Genomic DNA, 19,163 nt, shown 5'->3' on the forward strand with positions numbered 1-19,163 from the left:
AGGTGCATGACTACATTAATAACTTGTTTGCGTCAACAATGATATAGTAAATTATATTCAACAATTATCATATTAAATAGGGAACTTTCTCTTAATCTTAATCACTGACAAAGGGAATTTATAACAGACGTTATAACAGAATCTGTGAAAAACAGGCAGATAAATGTCCCAAAACAAAACACTAGATGGCGACAAACGCACATTAATACGCTCACCGTAGAAACAGTTAACAAGTCACAAACGATCACGAGAAACTTAAAAGTCATACAGTCTTGTCACTTTAACTTTAAAACAACGTATTTACTTGCAGGCATTGCTTTATGAAGCGTATGAAGGCTAAAGACACGACGACAAGTGACGAACGTTCACTTTGCTTCGAGGCACTCGACCAGACCTGAAGATTACTTTCCCATCATGCATTGCAACCCTCCAAATACGCTGGTAAAATAGAACACACTGGTACAATACAATTGTCACATTTCTGCTAAGAAAACATGCAGGGCAAAAAAAAAAAAAACATTACAAAACGAATAGTTGTCAACATCGGAGGAGTTTGAGACTGGAAGTGTTTGTCCTTAACGCATGCGCAGACGGATCTTGCAGCTCAAACACCAAGATGGCGGACTGAACGGCTGGAGCTGACCGAAAAAGTTTTTTTTTAATTTACGACGTAGCAGCGAGATATATTCTTAAATGTTCACATTTTCTTACGCCTGGGACACAAAACTTGAGTTTGGAGCGACGAATTATTACCTGAAGTGAAGATTGAAGACGTGATAGAAGATGGACGACTACTGCTATGCTAAGATGGCGACGTCCGCTAAAAGAGAACATGAAAGAGAATCAGCGCCACCAACGGAGATAAACACCAAAACTGCACATGAAGATGAGCGAGTTGAAGTCATTTTGGAGGCTGTTATAAGCCTTGAAAAGAGCGTCGGTGAGCGATTAGCCGACTTTGTTGAAGAATGTAAAGAAAGAGCCGCCATGATTGTTAGCTTGAAGAAGGCAGTGGAGTTCACATCAGAGGAGATGAAAGAATGCAAAAGTCAAATGAAGAAAGTGGAAGAGCAAAACAAGCGCTTGTGTAAAGAAAATAATGATTTGAAAGAAGAGATGTTGGGGAAGAGTAAGAGATGTGCAGTGTGCGAAGAGAAGACTGGACCACATGTCTACATCAACGTGCAGAGGATTGGAGGTAATAAAGAAGAAAAATGTTATGATTATTGTCAACATTTGGTTGGGAAATTACCCAGAAGTGTCACAGCTCGTAATTTAAATCAGTGGTCCCCAACCACCGGGCCGCGGCCCGGCCCGGAACCGGTCCGTGGATTGATTGGTACCGGGCCGCACAAGAAATACATTTAAAAATATATATATATTGTCAGGTTCAAACACTGACGACATCTATTAATCAGACAAGAAGCAAGGAATCAATCAGAGACAGAGTTTAGAACTTAGTCACAGTCTCGCCCTACGCTCTAAGCTCCAGCTCTTGCGTCCCTCTTTTTATTCAGAGTTCCACAGTCAACAATACTAAGGCCGCCTCTAAAAGGAGTGGTCACATTTATTATGCAAAGCAGGTCCAGGACGCACAATACGTGACGGAATGTTCTGGTAGCCTTGTGATTTTGCCTTGTCCCCGCTTCGTCTGTGTGTTGGAATCTTATCTTCGTTGATGTCCTTGAAGTCTCTGCTTCGGCTGCATGCTGTCATCTTATCTACGTTGACGTCGTTGAAGTCCTTGGCTGTTAGCGGGCTAAAACAAAGATAACATCTACGGCTGAAGCCACCCCTCAGACGAGAAGTATTTGTCTTTGCACACATTAGAAAAAGTCCAACTTGAGCACAATAGCTAAGTAACTAAAGCAACGGACTTTAAGCATACTAAAGTTAGTGTGATAATATATAGATAATTATTCTAACATATATATATTTTTATTTTTTTATTAAATCAACATAAAAAACACAAGATAAACTTACAATTAGTGCACCAACCAAAAAAACCTCCCTCCCCCATTTACACTCATTCACACTCATTCGCAGAAAAGGGTTGTTTCTTTCTGTTATTAATATTTCTGGTTCCTACATTTTATATCAATATATGGGGATAGGTTGATTGGCAACACTAAATTGGCCCTAGTGTGTGAATGTGAGTGTGAATGTTGTCTGTCTATTTCTGTTGGCCCTGCGATGAGGTGGCGACTTGTCCAGGGTGTACCCCGCCTTCCGCCCGATTGTAGCTGAGATAGGCTCCAGCGCCCCCCGCGACCCCGAAGGGAATAAGCGGTAGAAAATGGATGGATGGATGGATATCAATACAGTCTGCAGGGATACAGTCCGTGAGCACACATGATTGTATTTTTTTTATGACAAAACCCCCCTTGGTCCGTGGGACAAGTTTTCAAGCGTCGACCAGTCCGCAGTTACAAAAAGGTTGGGGACCACTGATTTAAATGATAGTTCCCAAGCAAAATTAAATAAGTAGACATTTTGTTATATCTGTTTTTACAAAGCGTATTATATTTTTGAGTTGTGTCTAAGGAATATTTTCATTCACCCTGGTCATTGTACCATACCAACTTTATTTATAAAGCCCTTTAAAAACAACCACAGTTGAAGAACAAAGGGCTGGGCACCACCAAGAAATAGAGGCAAAGGACAAACTAAAAAAATAACATTTTTAAAACAGAAGTAAAATATACATTGAAAAAGCACACAAATTATCCTAAGAACAATTTGTTAGATAAAAAACAGTTAAAAAAGTTAAAAACAGTTTCAAGTCTCATGCTGGTTTAAAAGCCAGTGAATAAAAATGGGTTTTAGAAAGGGTCTTAAAAGTAGCCAAAAGAAGGGGCCTGTCTCACATGGAGAGGGAGATGGCTCCAGAGTTTGTATTCTCAGGGCGTTCAATCGATTTGGTTTGGTTTGTCTTAGAAAACGTTTCGCCTCTCATCCAAGTAGGCTTCATCAGTTAGAGACTTAGACTTCCTTTTATTGTCATTCAAATTTGAACTTTACAGTACAGATAAGAACGACATTTCGTTGCATTAGCTCATGGTAGTGGAGGATAAAAGAGCAATAAGGTGCAGATATAAATAAATAGATTACTGTACAGATAAATAAATTGCACTTTTGCATATGCATCCAGGTTTATGGATGTTTGTTATATTGTTTTTATATTCCAGCGAGTTAATCCATTTTGGGGGGGAATTGAGGGGATAATTTTAATTCGTTCAAGAGTCTTTACGGCCTGAGGGAAGAAGCTGTTACAGAACCTGGAGGTTCTGCTACGGAGGCTGCGGAACCTCTTTCTGGAGTCCAGCAGTGAAAACAGTCCTTGGTGGGGGTGGGAGGAGTCTCTGCAGATTTTCTGAGCCCTGTTCAGGCAGCGGCTTTTTGCCATCTCCTGAATAGGAGGAAGAGGAGTCCTGATGATCTTTTCCGCCGTCCTCACCACTCTCTGGAGAGACTTCCAGTCTGAGGCACTGCAGGCTCCAGTGCCTCTGTAGAATGTGCTGAGAATGGGGGGAGGGAGCTGTGCTCTTTTCATCCGACGCAAAAAGTGCATGCGCTGCTGAGCTCTTTTTACAAGAGTTCATGCTCATAGACTTGGATTGGTCAGATAAAGTTTAGTAGCTGGTGCCAAAACCCGACTGTTTATACTCCGACACAAGGATGGTTCCGCCCTATTGTTGCGAAAAGAAATAAATGTTGAGATGCAAAATACCAACCCTTCTGTCAATGCCAACGTAGTCCGGAAAGTGGAATTTCCCCTTGTTAGCGTGGAGGTATATTGTGTGGCAAAACGATTGCTGTGGATAGACCACTACCAACCCAAGATCAGTCGGAGTCACCCACATTAGCATTCAATTCAGTTGAAAAAGATGGCACACAAGAAGCATCGGTGACCTTCTATTTGTGGAAGGATAAATTGCAGACTCTTTGGTTGAAAGGACAGTGTTGTATGTGGGAGATAGGAGGTGTCGTACTGTTCACTGGTGGCTTTTCTACCTTGACGTACACGACTTCACTCACTCCCCTTTCGAACCATCCGTCCTCCCTGTCCAGAATCCGTACGTTTTTGTCTTTCTAAAGAACTGCTGTTTCTCCTTGAAGTGCAGGTTTTTGCTGAAGAGTTTTCACGTCTATACTGTGCCATGTGTCGGTTTAGTGGTTGTTTTTACCCCAATTTATGAATCGGTGCATTCATAATTACACTGGAGAGCATACACCAAATTGTGGGCGTGGGGTGTCCGGTCTTTACGATCCACTGTCTCTATCTTAGGGTGTTGCCTGGTTTGAAGTGTACTGGGATGTTGTGTTGCTTAAAAAATATTCTGAGTTTCTCAGATAGACCTGATACATACGGAATGGCCATGGTTTTGCATTTGTCACCTTTTTCTTCCTCATTCACTTTGTTCTTGTTCCTTCCAGAAGTGGAAGTAATTCTCACAAACGACCAGCTGGGGTAAGCACAGATTTTGAGGGCTTCCCTCAAATGCTTATGCTCTTTCGCTTTGGCCCGTGGACTGGTAGGAACGTTATCAGCTCTGTGTTGTAGGGTTCTGATAACACCCAATTTGTGTTGCAATGGGTGGCGTGAGTCAAAAGTAGGTATAGCTTGTATTCAGACACGTGACTTTTGAACGGATGTAAACGAAGAAGTGGTGGTCAACCAAACCAACATGGCGACTCTGCAGCAAACAGCGTGCAAACTATCTGAGTACGCAAGGAGTCGAGATCTTACCTCAAAATAATAGGCTTTTATTTGTCTTTGCACATTAAGGGGGAACTGCACTTTCTTTGGATTTTTGCCTATCATTCACAATCCTTATGTAAGACAAGAACACATATATTTTTATTTTTTCATGCATTCTAACTTGTAATTAAATATGAGCAAAAGTCAGTTTAGAATGGACTCGAGGGAGTCGCTTTATTGTGCCTAAAAATACTTAAAAACATCCAAAACACCTCTATTAGGGTTTTAAATAGAGGATTTTGTTATATAAGTAATGCTATATTGGGCTGTGAATCTTTGGGCACCACACGATTCAATCCGATTAGTGGGGGTAACGATTCAATTCAGAATTGATTCTTGATTCAAAATCTATACATTTTAAATAACATTTGGGTGCCACGTCTGTGATTAAATACAATCCTCCATAAGTAGATCAACAGCTCTGGTAAATGTATATATTACTTAAAAGAAAACGTTTTTTGTTTAATAAAATGCTTCCCCAACATTTAACAAAACAAAACACAAATAAGGCAACAAGAGAAGTATCCAACACTTCTCTTTTATAAAGTAAATCTGTACAGCAGATATGGAAATATATATCAACAATATGATTTGCCTGAGTGGCTAAACAGGACAGATTGAAAAATATATAAATAAATTAAAAAAATAATATAATGAAAAAAAAAAAAAAAAATAATAATATATATATATATATATATATATATATATATATATATATACATATATATATATATATATATATATATACATTTAAAAAAACAGATTTTAGATACAAATAAGTATCGCGATTCATCTGAAAATCTTTGCTCATTTTAAGCATACGTAGTAAATTTATTTCAAAAACGCATCACGGCGTTTGCTTTTTTCTTCAACAACATCACTGATTATCACTCACTGCAGACTTCACGAGAGCCAACAAACATAATAAAACATCACTTACTGTACACGCTCTGCTGTCATTAGGATGCTGACTGGTAGAATGTTGTTATAGTCCCAAATGACTCACGACTCAAGAAAAGAGGAGTGGGACCAAGCGTCTTTTTTGTGTTGTCGCCATTTCCGGGTCTAAATTGTAAAGTGTACCAACATGTCGGATTACATCCTCATTCTTCTACTATCAAGGTGAGAGGCGGGATTTATGATCTAGAATAAACTTTCACAAGCACAGAGGCGAGGAAGCAGCTCACCAGCCAATGATGTCAACAGAGCCACACAAGTTAGTGGTCACGGCGCTGCTATAAATAGTTTGTCTGCGTTAGCGCTCATAATAATAATAGTATCACTAATACTTGGGTAGTATTCAAGTCGCGAAATATATATGGAGTATATTTGTCGGTTTTTGGATGGTTATTAATTGGGTTTTATGGGCATGATAGAGGACCTCCCATTGGTGTCAGGTTCAAACACCGATGACATCTATTAAACAGACAAGAAGCAAGGAATTAAACAGAGACAGGATTCAATTTAGCTCAATGTTGAGAAACGCGTAGACCTGTACCCTTGTACAGTGTTGTCCCACGCTCTGACAAAAGGATTGCACGCCTCCTCTTTTATTTGGACTTTCCCTGATTACATGGCAACAGCTGTTTCTAAGGGGAGGGGGTCGTAAACAGCTGTCACCCTTGGTCACAAAACAGTTCAAAGAAAAGATGCCTGGAGCTTGAGTCTGGTCCTGCTTCCTCTCCGCTTTGTAGATCTCGGGTCAAGACAAGATCTTCCTGTGGATCACATTAGATCAAAGAAACCGACACCTTCATGTCGCTTCCCATCATACAAAGCGGAGTTTTACAAGCCTTTTGCGTGGTAAGATCAAAGACAGCTTTTTTCCTCTCGCCGGGAACGCATGGCAACACAAATTTTTGTGATAACTTAGATACAATTATTCTGACAATTGGCTCCATTGTAAGCGGACTTTTATTGACGAAAAAGTACATCCGTCGTTATGTCTTTCATGATGGATAGATAGTACTTTATTGATTCCTTCAGGAGAGTTCCCTCAGGAAAATTAAAATGATTGTGGACGATAAGCAAAATTCCCTAAAAATTGCAGTTCCCTTTAAAGAACAACAAAATAATGGAATACTGCTGGCATAAGCTGCCATGCAAGGCGCTAACCACAACTCATCAGGTGCAGTTAGGGGTTCGGTACCTCGACACAGGCTCGCCAGAGCGGGATCGAACCAGTACAATGCGGTCACTCTACCAACTAATCCATGCCGCTCCTCTAAAAGCAGATACGAGCAAAAAAGGAAATTGGTATCAAGACTCTCCCGGATAAATCGAGCATTGTTTTTGTTCGGTTAAGGTTGCATTTCATGATTTAACTTGGCGTCTTGCTCTCGGAGGACTCATCCTTGTAAACAAACCGCAAATAGCAATCGATAGCCTTGACTCACTGCTTTTCATTTTCCTATTATGTTACCCACTCATAAAGATTATCGGAGACTATGAAGATCTGGCTGGTTGTGAAAGAAGAAAGAGAAGTGCTCACTAACTGCGCGACCAAGTTTCGGCCATGTTTGTTGCCTTGTTGTTGCTGCACGTGTCCTTACGAGTATGCATGGTTTTCCCCGCCTTTATCAAAATATAACTATGGATCTCAACAATTTGTATGTGCTGATAGCTTCATTTATGATTCCTGCTTTTATTAAAAGCTTAACTCTTTCAGGTTTTGCTCACGTTTGCGTTCTTTTATTTAGACTCGCTGAGTTGGTGGTTGACAAAAATGTGTTTTAAGAACTCTGGAACAAGATCAAATGCAAATAATATCAACCTAATTGTTAAAAGTATATCACCTACCTAGGTTCCATTCTAGAGGCTAACCTTTCCTGTGACAAAATGGCAACCAAGGTAATCAAAAAGGTTAACCAACGAACGAGATTTCTCTACAGAATCTCCTCTCTGGTCAACAAAAGCACCTTGAGGATTCTGGCGGGAACTCTCGTTCAACCCTTTTTCGATTATGCATGCACCTCCTGGTACCCTAGCACCTCCAAAACCTTCAAATCTAAACTCCAAACATCTCAGAACAAGCTAGTCAGGTTACTTCCAGACCTCCACCCCAGATCCCACCTCACTCCTACCCACTTCTCTAAAGTGGGCTGGCTCAAGGTGGAGGACAGAGTTAAACAACTTGCACTGAGCCTAGTCTATAAAATCCGCTACACCTCCCTGATACCGAAGTACATGTCAAACTACTTCCTTAACGTAAATGACCGCCATAACCACAACACCAGGGGGAGCTCCACTAACCACGTTAAACCCAGATTCCGAACTAACAAAGGTCTTAACTCATTCTCTTTCTATGCCACATCAATGTGGAATGCGCTCCCAACAGGTATAAAAGAAAGGGCATCTCTATCCTCCTTCAAAACCGCAATAAAAGTTCACCTCCAGGCAGCTACAACCCTAAACTAACACCCTCCCCGGATTGCTAATAATCAAATGTAAACAATCAAATGCAGATACTTTTTCTCTTTCTTATGCCTTCTGATCTCTCTCTCTCTCTCTCTCTCTCTCTCTCTCTCTCTCTCTCTCTCTCTCTCTCTATGTCCACTACTTGATGTCCATACCCCCCCCCCCCCCCATCCCCCCCTCCTCCACACCCCTGATTGTAAATAATGTAAATAATTCAATGTGATTATCTTGTGTGATGACTGTATTATGATGATAGTATATATCTGTATCATGAATCAATTTAAGTGGACCCCGACTTAAACAAGTTGAAAAACTTATTCGGGTGTTACCATTTAGTGGTCAATTGTACGGAATATGTACTTCACTGTGCAACCTACTAATAAAAGTCTCAATCAATCAATCAAAGGTAAACCTTTGACGAAGGTATCCCTGCAAAGCCGTGCATTCTTGGACTCTGCTCCTTTGGAGCCACTTTTCTCTGAAAATCTGGACAACTATCGCCCTTCTTGATTACCCCTTGAGGAACTCTGAAGAAACTTTTATCCTTTTCGCGTTTTTCTTCGAGAAAGGCAAAAAGCCGCCCAGAATGCTTTGACAACAGACGCTCGCTTGACCACCATTTCTATCATTGCATAATTAATGAGCCGGATGTGACATCACATGAAAACAACCTATTGATCAGTATGTGTGGGTTTTCGGTAAACCCCGACAAGGCCCCTGTTATCTCATGTCATGGGGACGGCGTGGCGAGGTTGGTAGAGTGGCCGGGTCAGCAATCGGAGGGTTGCTGGTTACTGGGGTTCAATCCCCACCTTCTACCATCCTAGTCACGTCCGTTGTGTCCTTGGGCAAGACACTTCACCCTTGCTCCTGATGGGTGCTGGTTAGCGCCTTGCATGGCAGCTCCCGCCATCAGTGTGTGAATGTGTGTGTGAATGGGTGAATGTGGAAATACCGTCAAAGCGCTTTGAGTACCTTGAAGGTAGAAAAGCGCTATACAAAGTATAACCCATTTATTTATCATCTCCTGAAGGAATCAATAAAGTACTATCTAATCTAATCTCCAACTTTGACATCAGAGTCCAAAAAATTTGACATCAGAGTCCAAAAAAAGGCGCAACTTACTGTCTTTGAAATCCTCACGTGTGAACTTGATGTTTTTGTCCACTGACTTCATGTGCTCACTTCTTGGTTTCTGATTTTAACCCACGAGTCATCCACAAATATCTGTACCAATGACTGTTCCTTTAAAAGAGCTCTTTTCCATGTCCTCCATGTAAATGTTTGCCACAATTGGAGACAGAGGTGGCACAATCGTGTTTGTCGGTAAAAATTTCCAATGGATTGAAAGTACGCAGTATTGATGCAAAGTTCCAGCAAAAAACAAATCTGTTCTGGGTTTAGTGTGGATCTATCCTGTAAGGCAGTGTTTTTCAACCACTAGTGTGCCGTGAGATCCAGTCTGGTGTGCCGTGGGAGATTACCTAGTTTCACCTATTTGGGTTAAAAATATTTTTTGCAAATCAGTAATTATAGTCTGCAAATGATGTGTTATTGTTGAGTGTCGGTGCTGTCTAGAGCTCGGCAGAGTAACCGTGTAATACTCTTCCATATCAGTAGGTGGCAGCTGGTAGCTAATTGCTTTGTAGATGTCGGAAACAGCGGGAGGCAGTGTGCAGGTAAAAAAGGTGTCTAATACTTAAACCAAAAATAAACAAAAGGTGAGTGCCGCTAAAAAAAAAGGCATTGAAGCTTAGGGAAGGCTATGCAGAACGAAACTAAAACTGAGTAAGTATACAAAAACAGAATGCTGGACGACAGCAAAGACTTACTGTGGAGCAAAGACGGCGTTCACAAAGTACATCCGAACATGACATGACAATCAACAATGTCCCCCACAAAGAAGGATAAAAACAACTGAAATATTCTTGATTCCTAAAACAAAGTAGATGCGGGAAATATCGCTCAAAGGAAGACATGAAACTGCGACAGGAAAATACAAAAAAAAGAGAAAAAGCCACCAAAATAGGAGCGCAAGACAAGAACTAAAACACTACACACAAGAGAACAGCAAAAAAGTCAAAATAAGTCACGGCGTGATGTGACAGGTGGTGACAGTACACCTACTTTGAGACAAGAGCTACATTGATGCATGCTTGGCTATGCTTTAAAGTCATATCCAACAATTGCGACAAGGACTTTTTACTGTCAACTGAGTTTCGTTTTTTAATGATTTCTGCTGGTGGTGTGCCTCCGGATTCTTTCCACGCAAAAAATGTGCCTAGGCTCAAAAAAGGTTGAAAAACACTGCTGTGAGGTGGGGTCAGGTAGTAAATGTTGCCTTACTCTCTACTGCATCCTGGGTTGGAATGTAGGTGAACAGGGAGGTGATGTGGAATACAAACAATGTTTGTCCAGTTGTAGGTCTCTGACCTTTGCTACAAAGTCCATGGAGTTTTGGACATGATGTGGTGTTTTGCTGACCAAAGGGTGCTAAGATTAACAGTATTGTATGTCACAGAGGTAATACAGCTAACAATTGGTCTGAGAGTATCCCCATATTTGTGTATTTGGAAGCCCATATATACCAGGGAAAGTCTTTTACGAGTATATTCGGTAATAAAGTGCATGGCTGATAGTTTCTGACTTCTGTAATGTTCATAAGTACTCAATAATTCTCCTCTGGCATCCACTTGTTTGGTCCTTTTTGAGGATTTCATGTGTGTTATATTTTTGGATTGTCGATTGTGAGAGACTTAAAATTAGAGATGTCCGATAATGGCTTTTTTGCCGATATTCCGATATTGTCCAACTCTTAATTACCGATTCCGATATCAACCGATACCGATATATACAGTGGTGGAATTAACACATTATTATGCCTAATTTTGTTGTGATGCCCCGTTGGATGCATTAAACAATGTAACAAGGTTTTCCAAAATAAATCAACTCAACTTATGGAAAAAAATGCCAACATGGCACTGCCATATTTATTATTGAAGTCACAAAGTGCTTTTTTTTTTTTAACATGCCTCAAAACAGCAGCTTGGAATTTGGAACATGCTCTCCCTGAGAGAGCATGAGGAGGTTGAGGTGGGCGGGGTTGAGGTAGGCGGTAGCGGGGGGTGTATATTGTAGCGTCCCGGAAGAGTTAGTGCTGCAAGGGGTTCTGGGTATTTGTTCTGTTGTGTTTATGTTGTGTTACGGTGCGGATGTTCTCCCGAAATGTGTTTGTCATTCTTGTTTGGTGTGGGTTCACAGTGTGGCGCATATTTGTAACAGTGCAGTGTTTCCCATAAACTGCCAAGATACCTGTGGCGGTGGGGGCGTGGCTATGGGCGTGGCCACCATGACATCATCGAGTAATTTGCATAATTTACTACAATGATATGATTTTCTCTAAAAAGGCTCAAAAAATGTATACTTACTAATAACAGTTTTGTTTTAAACGTCCGTCCATCCATCCATCCATCCATCCATTTTACAATATAATTACAACACTTTATGTACATATTTATATACAGATTTGAACAATAAGTTATTCACTGAAATATATTTATTAATTGTGGTTCTTACAAAAAATATATCTTATAAAATATAAAAGCTAAAATGTCTCTTAAAGCTCTGCCCCTTTAATTAGTGCATACTAAATAATTTAACTTTAGCCTACTACTACAACCATATTATTTACCAGCAACATAAAGTGAAACAGAGGCAGAGGTGTCCTGCCACAGTCAGTAACTAATAAACAGAAAACAGTAGTGGTCAAATTTAAATAAGGCAACAACAGAAGTATCCTACACTTCTCTTTTGTAAAGTAAATCTGAACAGCCTATATGGGCATCTACATCAACTATATGATTTTCCTGAGAAGCTGGACAGGACAAAAAAAAATATATATATATTTTTTTTAATTTGTGGCGGACGTAATTCTTTCGTGGCGGGCCGCCACAAATAAATGAATGTGTGGGAAACACTGCGGTGTTAAAGTTTTTTATACGGCCACCCTCAGTGTGACCTGTATGGCTGTTGACCAAGTATGATTTGCATTCACTTGTGTGTGTGAAAAGCCGTAGATATTATGTGATTGGGCCGGCACGCAAAGGCAGTGCCTTTAAGGTTTATTGGCACTCTTTACTTCTCCCTACGTCCGTGTACCACTCCGTACAGCGGCGTTTTAAAAAGTCATGAATTTTACTTTTTGAAACCAATACCGATAATTTCCGATATTACATTTTAAAGCATTTATCGGCCGATATTATCGGACATCTCTAGTTGTGACCTTTTTCGGCCACCGTAGATACCCACCAGTCTGTTCAGATAACTGATGTTGCGCGGTGATGATTGCACAGACGGGCAGACAGACTTGAGTAATGTTTAACGTCCTTATCATTAAAAGTGTTCAACTTAATTTAAAATCTACCGTTCTTAAATCACAAGTTTTCTTTTTTCTAGTATTAATAAAATGGATTGATTGCCTTTTAAAACGATGTTAGATAACAGATGGATGTAGTTGACTATAGATCGACGTAGTGGATGAATCGTCACACCCCAAGTTAATACCAATAACTAATAACACAGATTTGTTTTTAAATACACAGTACAACCCAAAAGTTTGGACACACCTTCTCCTCATTCAATGCAGTTTTTTTTTATCTTCATGACTATTTACATTGTAGATTGTCACATCAAAACTTTGAATGTACACATGTGGAGTTACGTACTTAACAAAAAAAGTTGAAGTAACCGAAAACATGTTTTATATTCTAGTTTCTTCAAAATAGCCACCCTTTGCTCTGATTACTGCTTTGCACACTCTTGGCATTCTCTCCATGAGCTTCAAGAGGTAGACACCTGCAATGGTTTTCACTTCACTGGTGTGCTTGAAGCTCATGGAGAGAATGCCAAGGGACGGCGTGGCGAAGTTGGTAGAGTGGCCGTGCCAGCAATCGGAGGGTTGCTGGTTACTGGGGTTCAATCCCCACCTTCTACCATCCTAGTCACGTCCGTTGTGTCCTTGGGCAAGACACTTCACCCTTGCTCCTGATGGCTGCTGGTTAGCGCCTTGCATGGCAGCTCCCGCCATCAGTGTGTGAATGTGTGTGTGAATCGGTGAATGTGGAAATACTGTTAAAGCGCTTTGAGTACCTTGAAGGTAGAAAAGCCCTATACAAGTATAACCCATTTAAAGGCCTACTGAAACCTACTACTACCGACCACGCAGTCTGATAGTTTATATATCAATGATGAAATCTTAACATTGCAACACATGCCAATACGGCCGGGTTAACTTATAAAGTGACTTTTAAAACTTCCCGGGAAATATCCGGCTGAAACGTCGCGGTATGATGACGTATGCGCGTGACGAAGTCAGAGTAACGGAAATTATGGTACCCGTAGAATCCTATACAAAAAGCTCTGTTTTCATTTCATAATTCCACAGTATTTTGGACATCTTTTGCAATTTGTTTAATGAACAATGAAGGCTGCAAAGAAGACAGTTGTAGGTGGGATCGGTGTATTAGCAGCGGACTACAGCAACACAACCAGGAGGACTTTGTTGGAGCGCTAGCCGCGATATAGCCGCGCTAGCCGCCGACCTCACCTTGACTTCCTACGTCTCCGGGCCGCCAAACGCATCGGGTGAAGTCCTTCGTCCTTCTGCCGATCGCTGGAACGCAGGTGAGCACGGGTGTGATGAGTAGATGAGGGCTGGCTGGCGTAGGTGGAGAGCTAATGTTTTTAGCATAGCTCTGTGAGGTCCCGTTGCTAAGTTGCTAAGTTAGCTTCAATGGCGTCGTTAGCACAGCATTGTTAACCTTCGCCAGCCTGGAAAGCATTAACCGTGTATTTACATGTCCACGGTTTAATAGTATTGTTGATTTTCTATCTATCCTTCCTTCTATCCTTTATTTTTTTGTTTCTATATGCAGTTAAAGCACGATGCTATCACGTTAGCTCGTAGCTAAAGCATTTCGCCGATGTATTGTCGTGGCGATAAAAGGCACTGAATGTCCATTTTGCGTTCTCGACTCTCATTTTCAAGAGGATATAGTATCCCAGGTGGTTTAAAATACAAATCCGTGATCCACAATAAAAAAAGGAGAGTGTGAAATCCAATGAGCCAGCTTGTACCTAAGTTACGGTCAGAGCGAAAAAAGATACGTCCATCACTGCCTCTCAAGTCCTTCACTGTAACGTTCCTCATCTACGAATCTTTCATCCTCGCTCAAATTAATGGGGTAATCATCACTTTCTCGGTCCGAATCTCTCTCGCTCCATTGTAAACAATGGGGAATTGTGAGGAATACTAGCTCCTGTGACGTCACGCTACTTCCGGTACAGGCAAGGCTTTTTTTTATCAGCGAGCAAAAGTTGCGAACTTTATCGTCGATTTTCTCTACTAAATCCTTTCAGCAAAAATATGGCAATATCGCGAAATGATCAAGTATGACACACAGAATGGATCTGCTATTCCCGTTTACGTAAAAAAAAATCATTTCAGTAGGCCTTTAAGAGTGTGCAAAGCAGTAATCAGAGCAAAGGGTGGCTATTTTGAAGAAACTAGAATATAAAACATGTTTTCAGTTATTTCACCTTTTTTGTTAAGTACATAACTCCACATGTGTTCACTCATAGTTTTGATGCCTTCAGTGACAATCTACAATGCAAATAGTCATGAAAATAAATAACAAACCATTGAATGAGAAGGTTTGTCCAAACTTTTGGTCTGTACTGTGTATGTACAATTTTTGTTTAATTATTTTTGAATGAAATATATGCATCGTCGACGGTTAGGCAAATTGTTATTTTATACATGATATATAATCATAGTATCATTATTTTGACTATGTATAGGGATAGATTATATTGCATGGTTTGCATTTTTTGCTCGTATCTGCTTTTAGTGTTGAGATCTAGGCCCCTTTGCACTCTGTTTGCTGCACAGTAGCCATATTGGTTTGGTGGCCCACCATGTTGTTTACTTCCGTTCTAAAGTCACGTGTCCGAATGCAATCTGTTGGGAAAACCCTGCATCCGTGCTTCTCACCAGTTGTTTGGCAAACGGCAAGCGATGACCCAGAGTGTGGAGTTTTTTAATACCCTAATACAGTAGCTTATTTTTAACGAAAATACATTAAAGTGCAGCTTGAATTATCTTTCCGGAACAAAAGGTTTTTATTCACAAGCTCAAAAATGATATAAACTAAAAATGTCTCCAGAGTTTTTTAAGTGCATGTTGTATCTGAGGAGTTGGATAAAAATATTTAGGATAGGATAGGACTTTGTCATTGCACAAGTACAACAAAACGATGTTTTCAGCACAAACCCGTTCAAGATTAGACAAACAAACAGTGTACAGGGTTACAGAACAGGAACGCTGATGGGTCGCCACGAGGCGCCCCGTAAAAGGTGGGAAAAAGGTCAAACGCTGGGGAAGAAGATGAGTAAAAAATACAATCTAGACTGGGCTCCTAAGGGGGCCTAGTCTGGAGTGGGAAAAAAACCTCCATGCCATGCACACATAAACACGTTACATTTAATCACGACAACTCGCAACAGAGGGGCGGGGAGTTGGGGCCCTGGAGGGCGACTGCTGCTATGAAGCGCTGCAAGCGGTCCATCACCCCAAGGGGAAACAAGCGGTGGTGAAGGCGTGGGGTGGGGGTGTGTATGTGCCCATTGTCTTGGGTGTGATGATGTAATGTTCATAGACTGGGGCCGTTCTGCATGCAAGTAAAAGTTTGACTCCAGGTGTTGAGGGAGGGAGGGAGGTCAAAAGCGATATTTACAAATTAGTTGTTATCCTGATTAAATTAGTAGGTAAGTTATATATAGTTCAATCACAAAGACATTCTGTGTTTGCCTGCGAGGCGGCATTGAGGGCGGGATTGCCGCACGCACCACAACATGAGCTCCAGCAGTCAGTGAGTAACGTCATGTAACACAATGAACCTATTTGTGTTCCTTCAGACGTCGAGCAGCTGATTGGTCATCCTGAAAAACATCCGCCTCAGCTGCAGGGGGGGAGCTCTACTTTGAAGCCGGACGCTTCACAGCCCCCCCACTTTAAAGAGGAAGAGGAGGAACTCTGCATCACTCAGGATGAAGAGTGTCTTCTAGAGCAGGAGGAGGTTGACCTCACCAAGTTGCCACCGCCTCTTCTCTCTGTGAAGACTGAAGATGATGAAGAGAAACCACAATCCGACCACCTCTTAGCTCCACTATCAGATAGCGAGGCTAAAGACGAGGTTGATGTAACTTTGAGCAGCGATACAGACTGTGAAGGTGATATGAGGACTCACACTGACAACAAACACTCTGAAAGCTCTAAAAAGAAGACGTGTAAAAATATTTTGAGCTGTTTAGTTTGTGGTATGAGATGTACTACAAAGAGCCGTTTGACTGAACACATGAGAAAACACACAGGAGAAAAACCATTCCAATGTACAGTTTGTTGCAAAAGCTTTTCTTATAATGGCAGTTTGACTCACCACATGAAAACACACACGAGAGAGAAAAAATTTCACTGTTCAGTTTGTGATAAAAGCTTTTTTCAAAAGAACAGCTTGACTCAACACATGGGAACGCACACGGGAGAAAAACCATTCCAATGTCCAGTTTGTTGCAAAAGCTTTATTTATAATGGCAGTTTGTCTCACCACATGAGAACACACACAGGGGAAAAAACATTCAATTGTTCAGTTTGTGGGCAAAACTTTTCTCACAAGAACAGTTTGACTCAACACATGAGAAGACACACGGGAGAAAGACCTTTCGATTGTTCAGTTTGTGGGCAAAACTTTCCGTACAAGAACAGCTTAATTCAACACATGAAAACGCATACAGGAGAAAGACCATTTGATTGTTCCGTTTGCGGTAAAGGCTTTTCTGTCAAAAGCAATTTGACTGTACACATGAGAACCCACACAGGAGAGAAGATATTTACTTGTCCGGTTTGTTGTAAAAGCTTTTCTCAAAAGGGCAATTTGACCGACCACTTGAGAACGCACACTGGAGAAAGACCATTAAGTTGCTCATTTTGCAGTAAAAGCTTTTCTAACAGACACTGCTTGAGTCGACACGAAATGAAACATACGGAAGAAAGTCTATTCAACTGTTCGTTTTGTGGCCGAAGCTATACTCAAAGGAGATATTTGCTTGCTCACCTGAAAACACACCGTAGAAAACACATCTAGTTGGCCGATGTAATATTACGCACAGTTTGAATGGTAACATTGTATTTAAGTATGGGAAAATAAAACACTAATCACCTAATAAAGTAAATATTTGGTGTACTAGTGGTACATGTACACAGTTTGACAATCACTGGTCTAATCACATGAGAACACACATACAGAGAAAAACTGTTTTGTTTGCTCAGTTTGTGGTAAAACATTTTATCGGAGAGAAGTCGTCGTCGTCTGCGCTCAGAAAGTCTGCCATGATTTGTTGCAGCAATCACAGAACACTCTTGATGCTGTTGATGGAAGTAGCGTGAAGTTGCTATGTGCTCTCAGAAATCAATGCACCCAGGAAGTCATTTGCTGACAGAAAAGGCTTAAAATGACCCAAAAACTGTAATAATTACATGATATTATTACATGTTTAGAATTTGCCTGTCACTGATTGTATATACAATATTGTTGATGGTTTTAGATGTTTTTTGAAGGCTTTATAGATTAAAAAAAAAAAAAAAGATGACTCCCCATTACCTGCGCTGTTAGCTGCCTCATGCTAATGGGTTTTGATTATTTAGAGCACACAGAATATGGAAAGGCGTGTGTGCTTCTCACACATGAGATTTGTGAATGATTGCAAAATTCCCCCCAAAAAAGTTCAGTGTTATTTAACTCAAAGGAAGACAGTCTGATTTCATCAGTCACTTTAATAACAGTCAAGTGAGAGCTCAAATTCAAAGACCGGCAACACATGTTTGGCCTTCACAATAAAAGCGGTGTACTGACAAGACTGCAAGTCAAAGCATTTAGTAAGTTTATAATTGTATTATTCAGAAGTAAGAATACATGTATAATAAAACTGATACAGACTAATGTATGACTTGTGGGGTTTTTTAACACATGAAAAGACACCTTAAAAAAAGATTTGCAATACTCGGGGGGGGTGATCACAATTATTTTCCACAATCGTTCCGCCCAAGATCAGAGAGAGGAGAAAAACGTTTTTAAATGCTCAATTGATGGCAAACGTTATTAATTTAAGAAAGGACTGCTGGCACACATGTGGACACAAAACAGATAAAAGTTGTTTTTGTCTTATTTTGTGCCAAAAGATTGTTAAATGATACAAGTGTGATGTCACATGTGAGAAGTCAGCTAAAAAGTGATGATCTGCTGTGTGTGTGACACCAGATTCCCTCACGAGTGATAAGAACAGCAGTAACAGTTTCCTTAGCCAAAGAAGACAGAACAAGATCATTTGAAATATAATAAGAGAAAAGGAGGGGCTGGGCAGTGTACATAATAATATACAAGGTTTGCAATGTAAATATTCAGATATATTATTGTAGAAATGTTGCTGTTTACAGCTCACATTATAAACAGCAAGGTGCAAATTATGTCATTAAAAAAAACCATTCAGCAGCACAAGCAATTTATTTGAGATTGTGTTTACAATTTATGTTGTATTATGTAGGGACGGTGTGGCGAAGTTGGTAGAGTGGCTGTGCCAGCAATCAGAGTGTTGCTGGTTACTGGGGTTCAATCCCCACCTTCTACCTTCCTAGTCACGTCCGTTGTGTCCTTGGGCAAGACCCTTTGCTCCTGATGGCTGCTGGTTAGCGCCTTGCATGGCAGCTCCCTCCATCAGTGTGTGAATGTGTGTGTGAATGGGTAAATGTGGAAATAGTGTCAAAGCGCTTTGAGTACCTTGAAGGTAGAAAAGCGCTATACAAGTATAACCCATTTATCATGTAAAAACTAATGCAATGTGTTCTAATGTGAAAAATACACATTAAAAGTTG

General features: G+C 40.6%; 2 protein-coding genes across 2 annotated transcripts in view; both read left to right on the top strand.

The window, feature by feature from the left end:
* LOC133632267 (gastrula zinc finger protein XlCGF17.1-like) overlaps positions 1 to 19,163 on the top strand; it is a 144,097-nt gene that overhangs the window by 33,794 nt on the left and 91,140 nt on the right. The window lies entirely within an intron of this gene.
* On the top strand, positions 417 to 19,036 carry LOC133632240 (zinc finger protein OZF-like). The gene is made up of 2 exons (XM_062024562.1): positions 417 to 1,198; positions 16,154 to 19,036. Exons 1-2 carry the CDS (start codon positions 784 to 786, stop codon positions 17,377 to 17,379), a joined length of 1,641 nt encoding a protein of 546 aa, XP_061880546.1. The 5' UTR covers positions 417 to 783; the 3' UTR covers positions 17,380 to 19,036.

This window comes from Entelurus aequoreus, linkage group LG17 (assembly GCF_033978785.1).
Source record: "Entelurus aequoreus isolate RoL-2023_Sb linkage group LG17, RoL_Eaeq_v1.1, whole genome shotgun sequence".
NCBI classification, from domain to species: Eukaryota; Metazoa; Chordata; class Actinopteri; order Syngnathiformes; family Syngnathidae; genus Entelurus; species Entelurus aequoreus.

Coding starts and splice junctions, on each gene's coding strand:
- LOC133632240 (XM_062024562.1), top strand. CDS start 784: ATGGACGACTACTGCTATGCTAAGATGGCGACGTCCGCTAAAAGAGAA. Junction 1,199..16,153: donor CAACGTGCAGAGGATTGGAG/GTAATAAAGAAG, acceptor GTGTTCCTTCAG/ACGTCGAGCAGCTGATTGGT.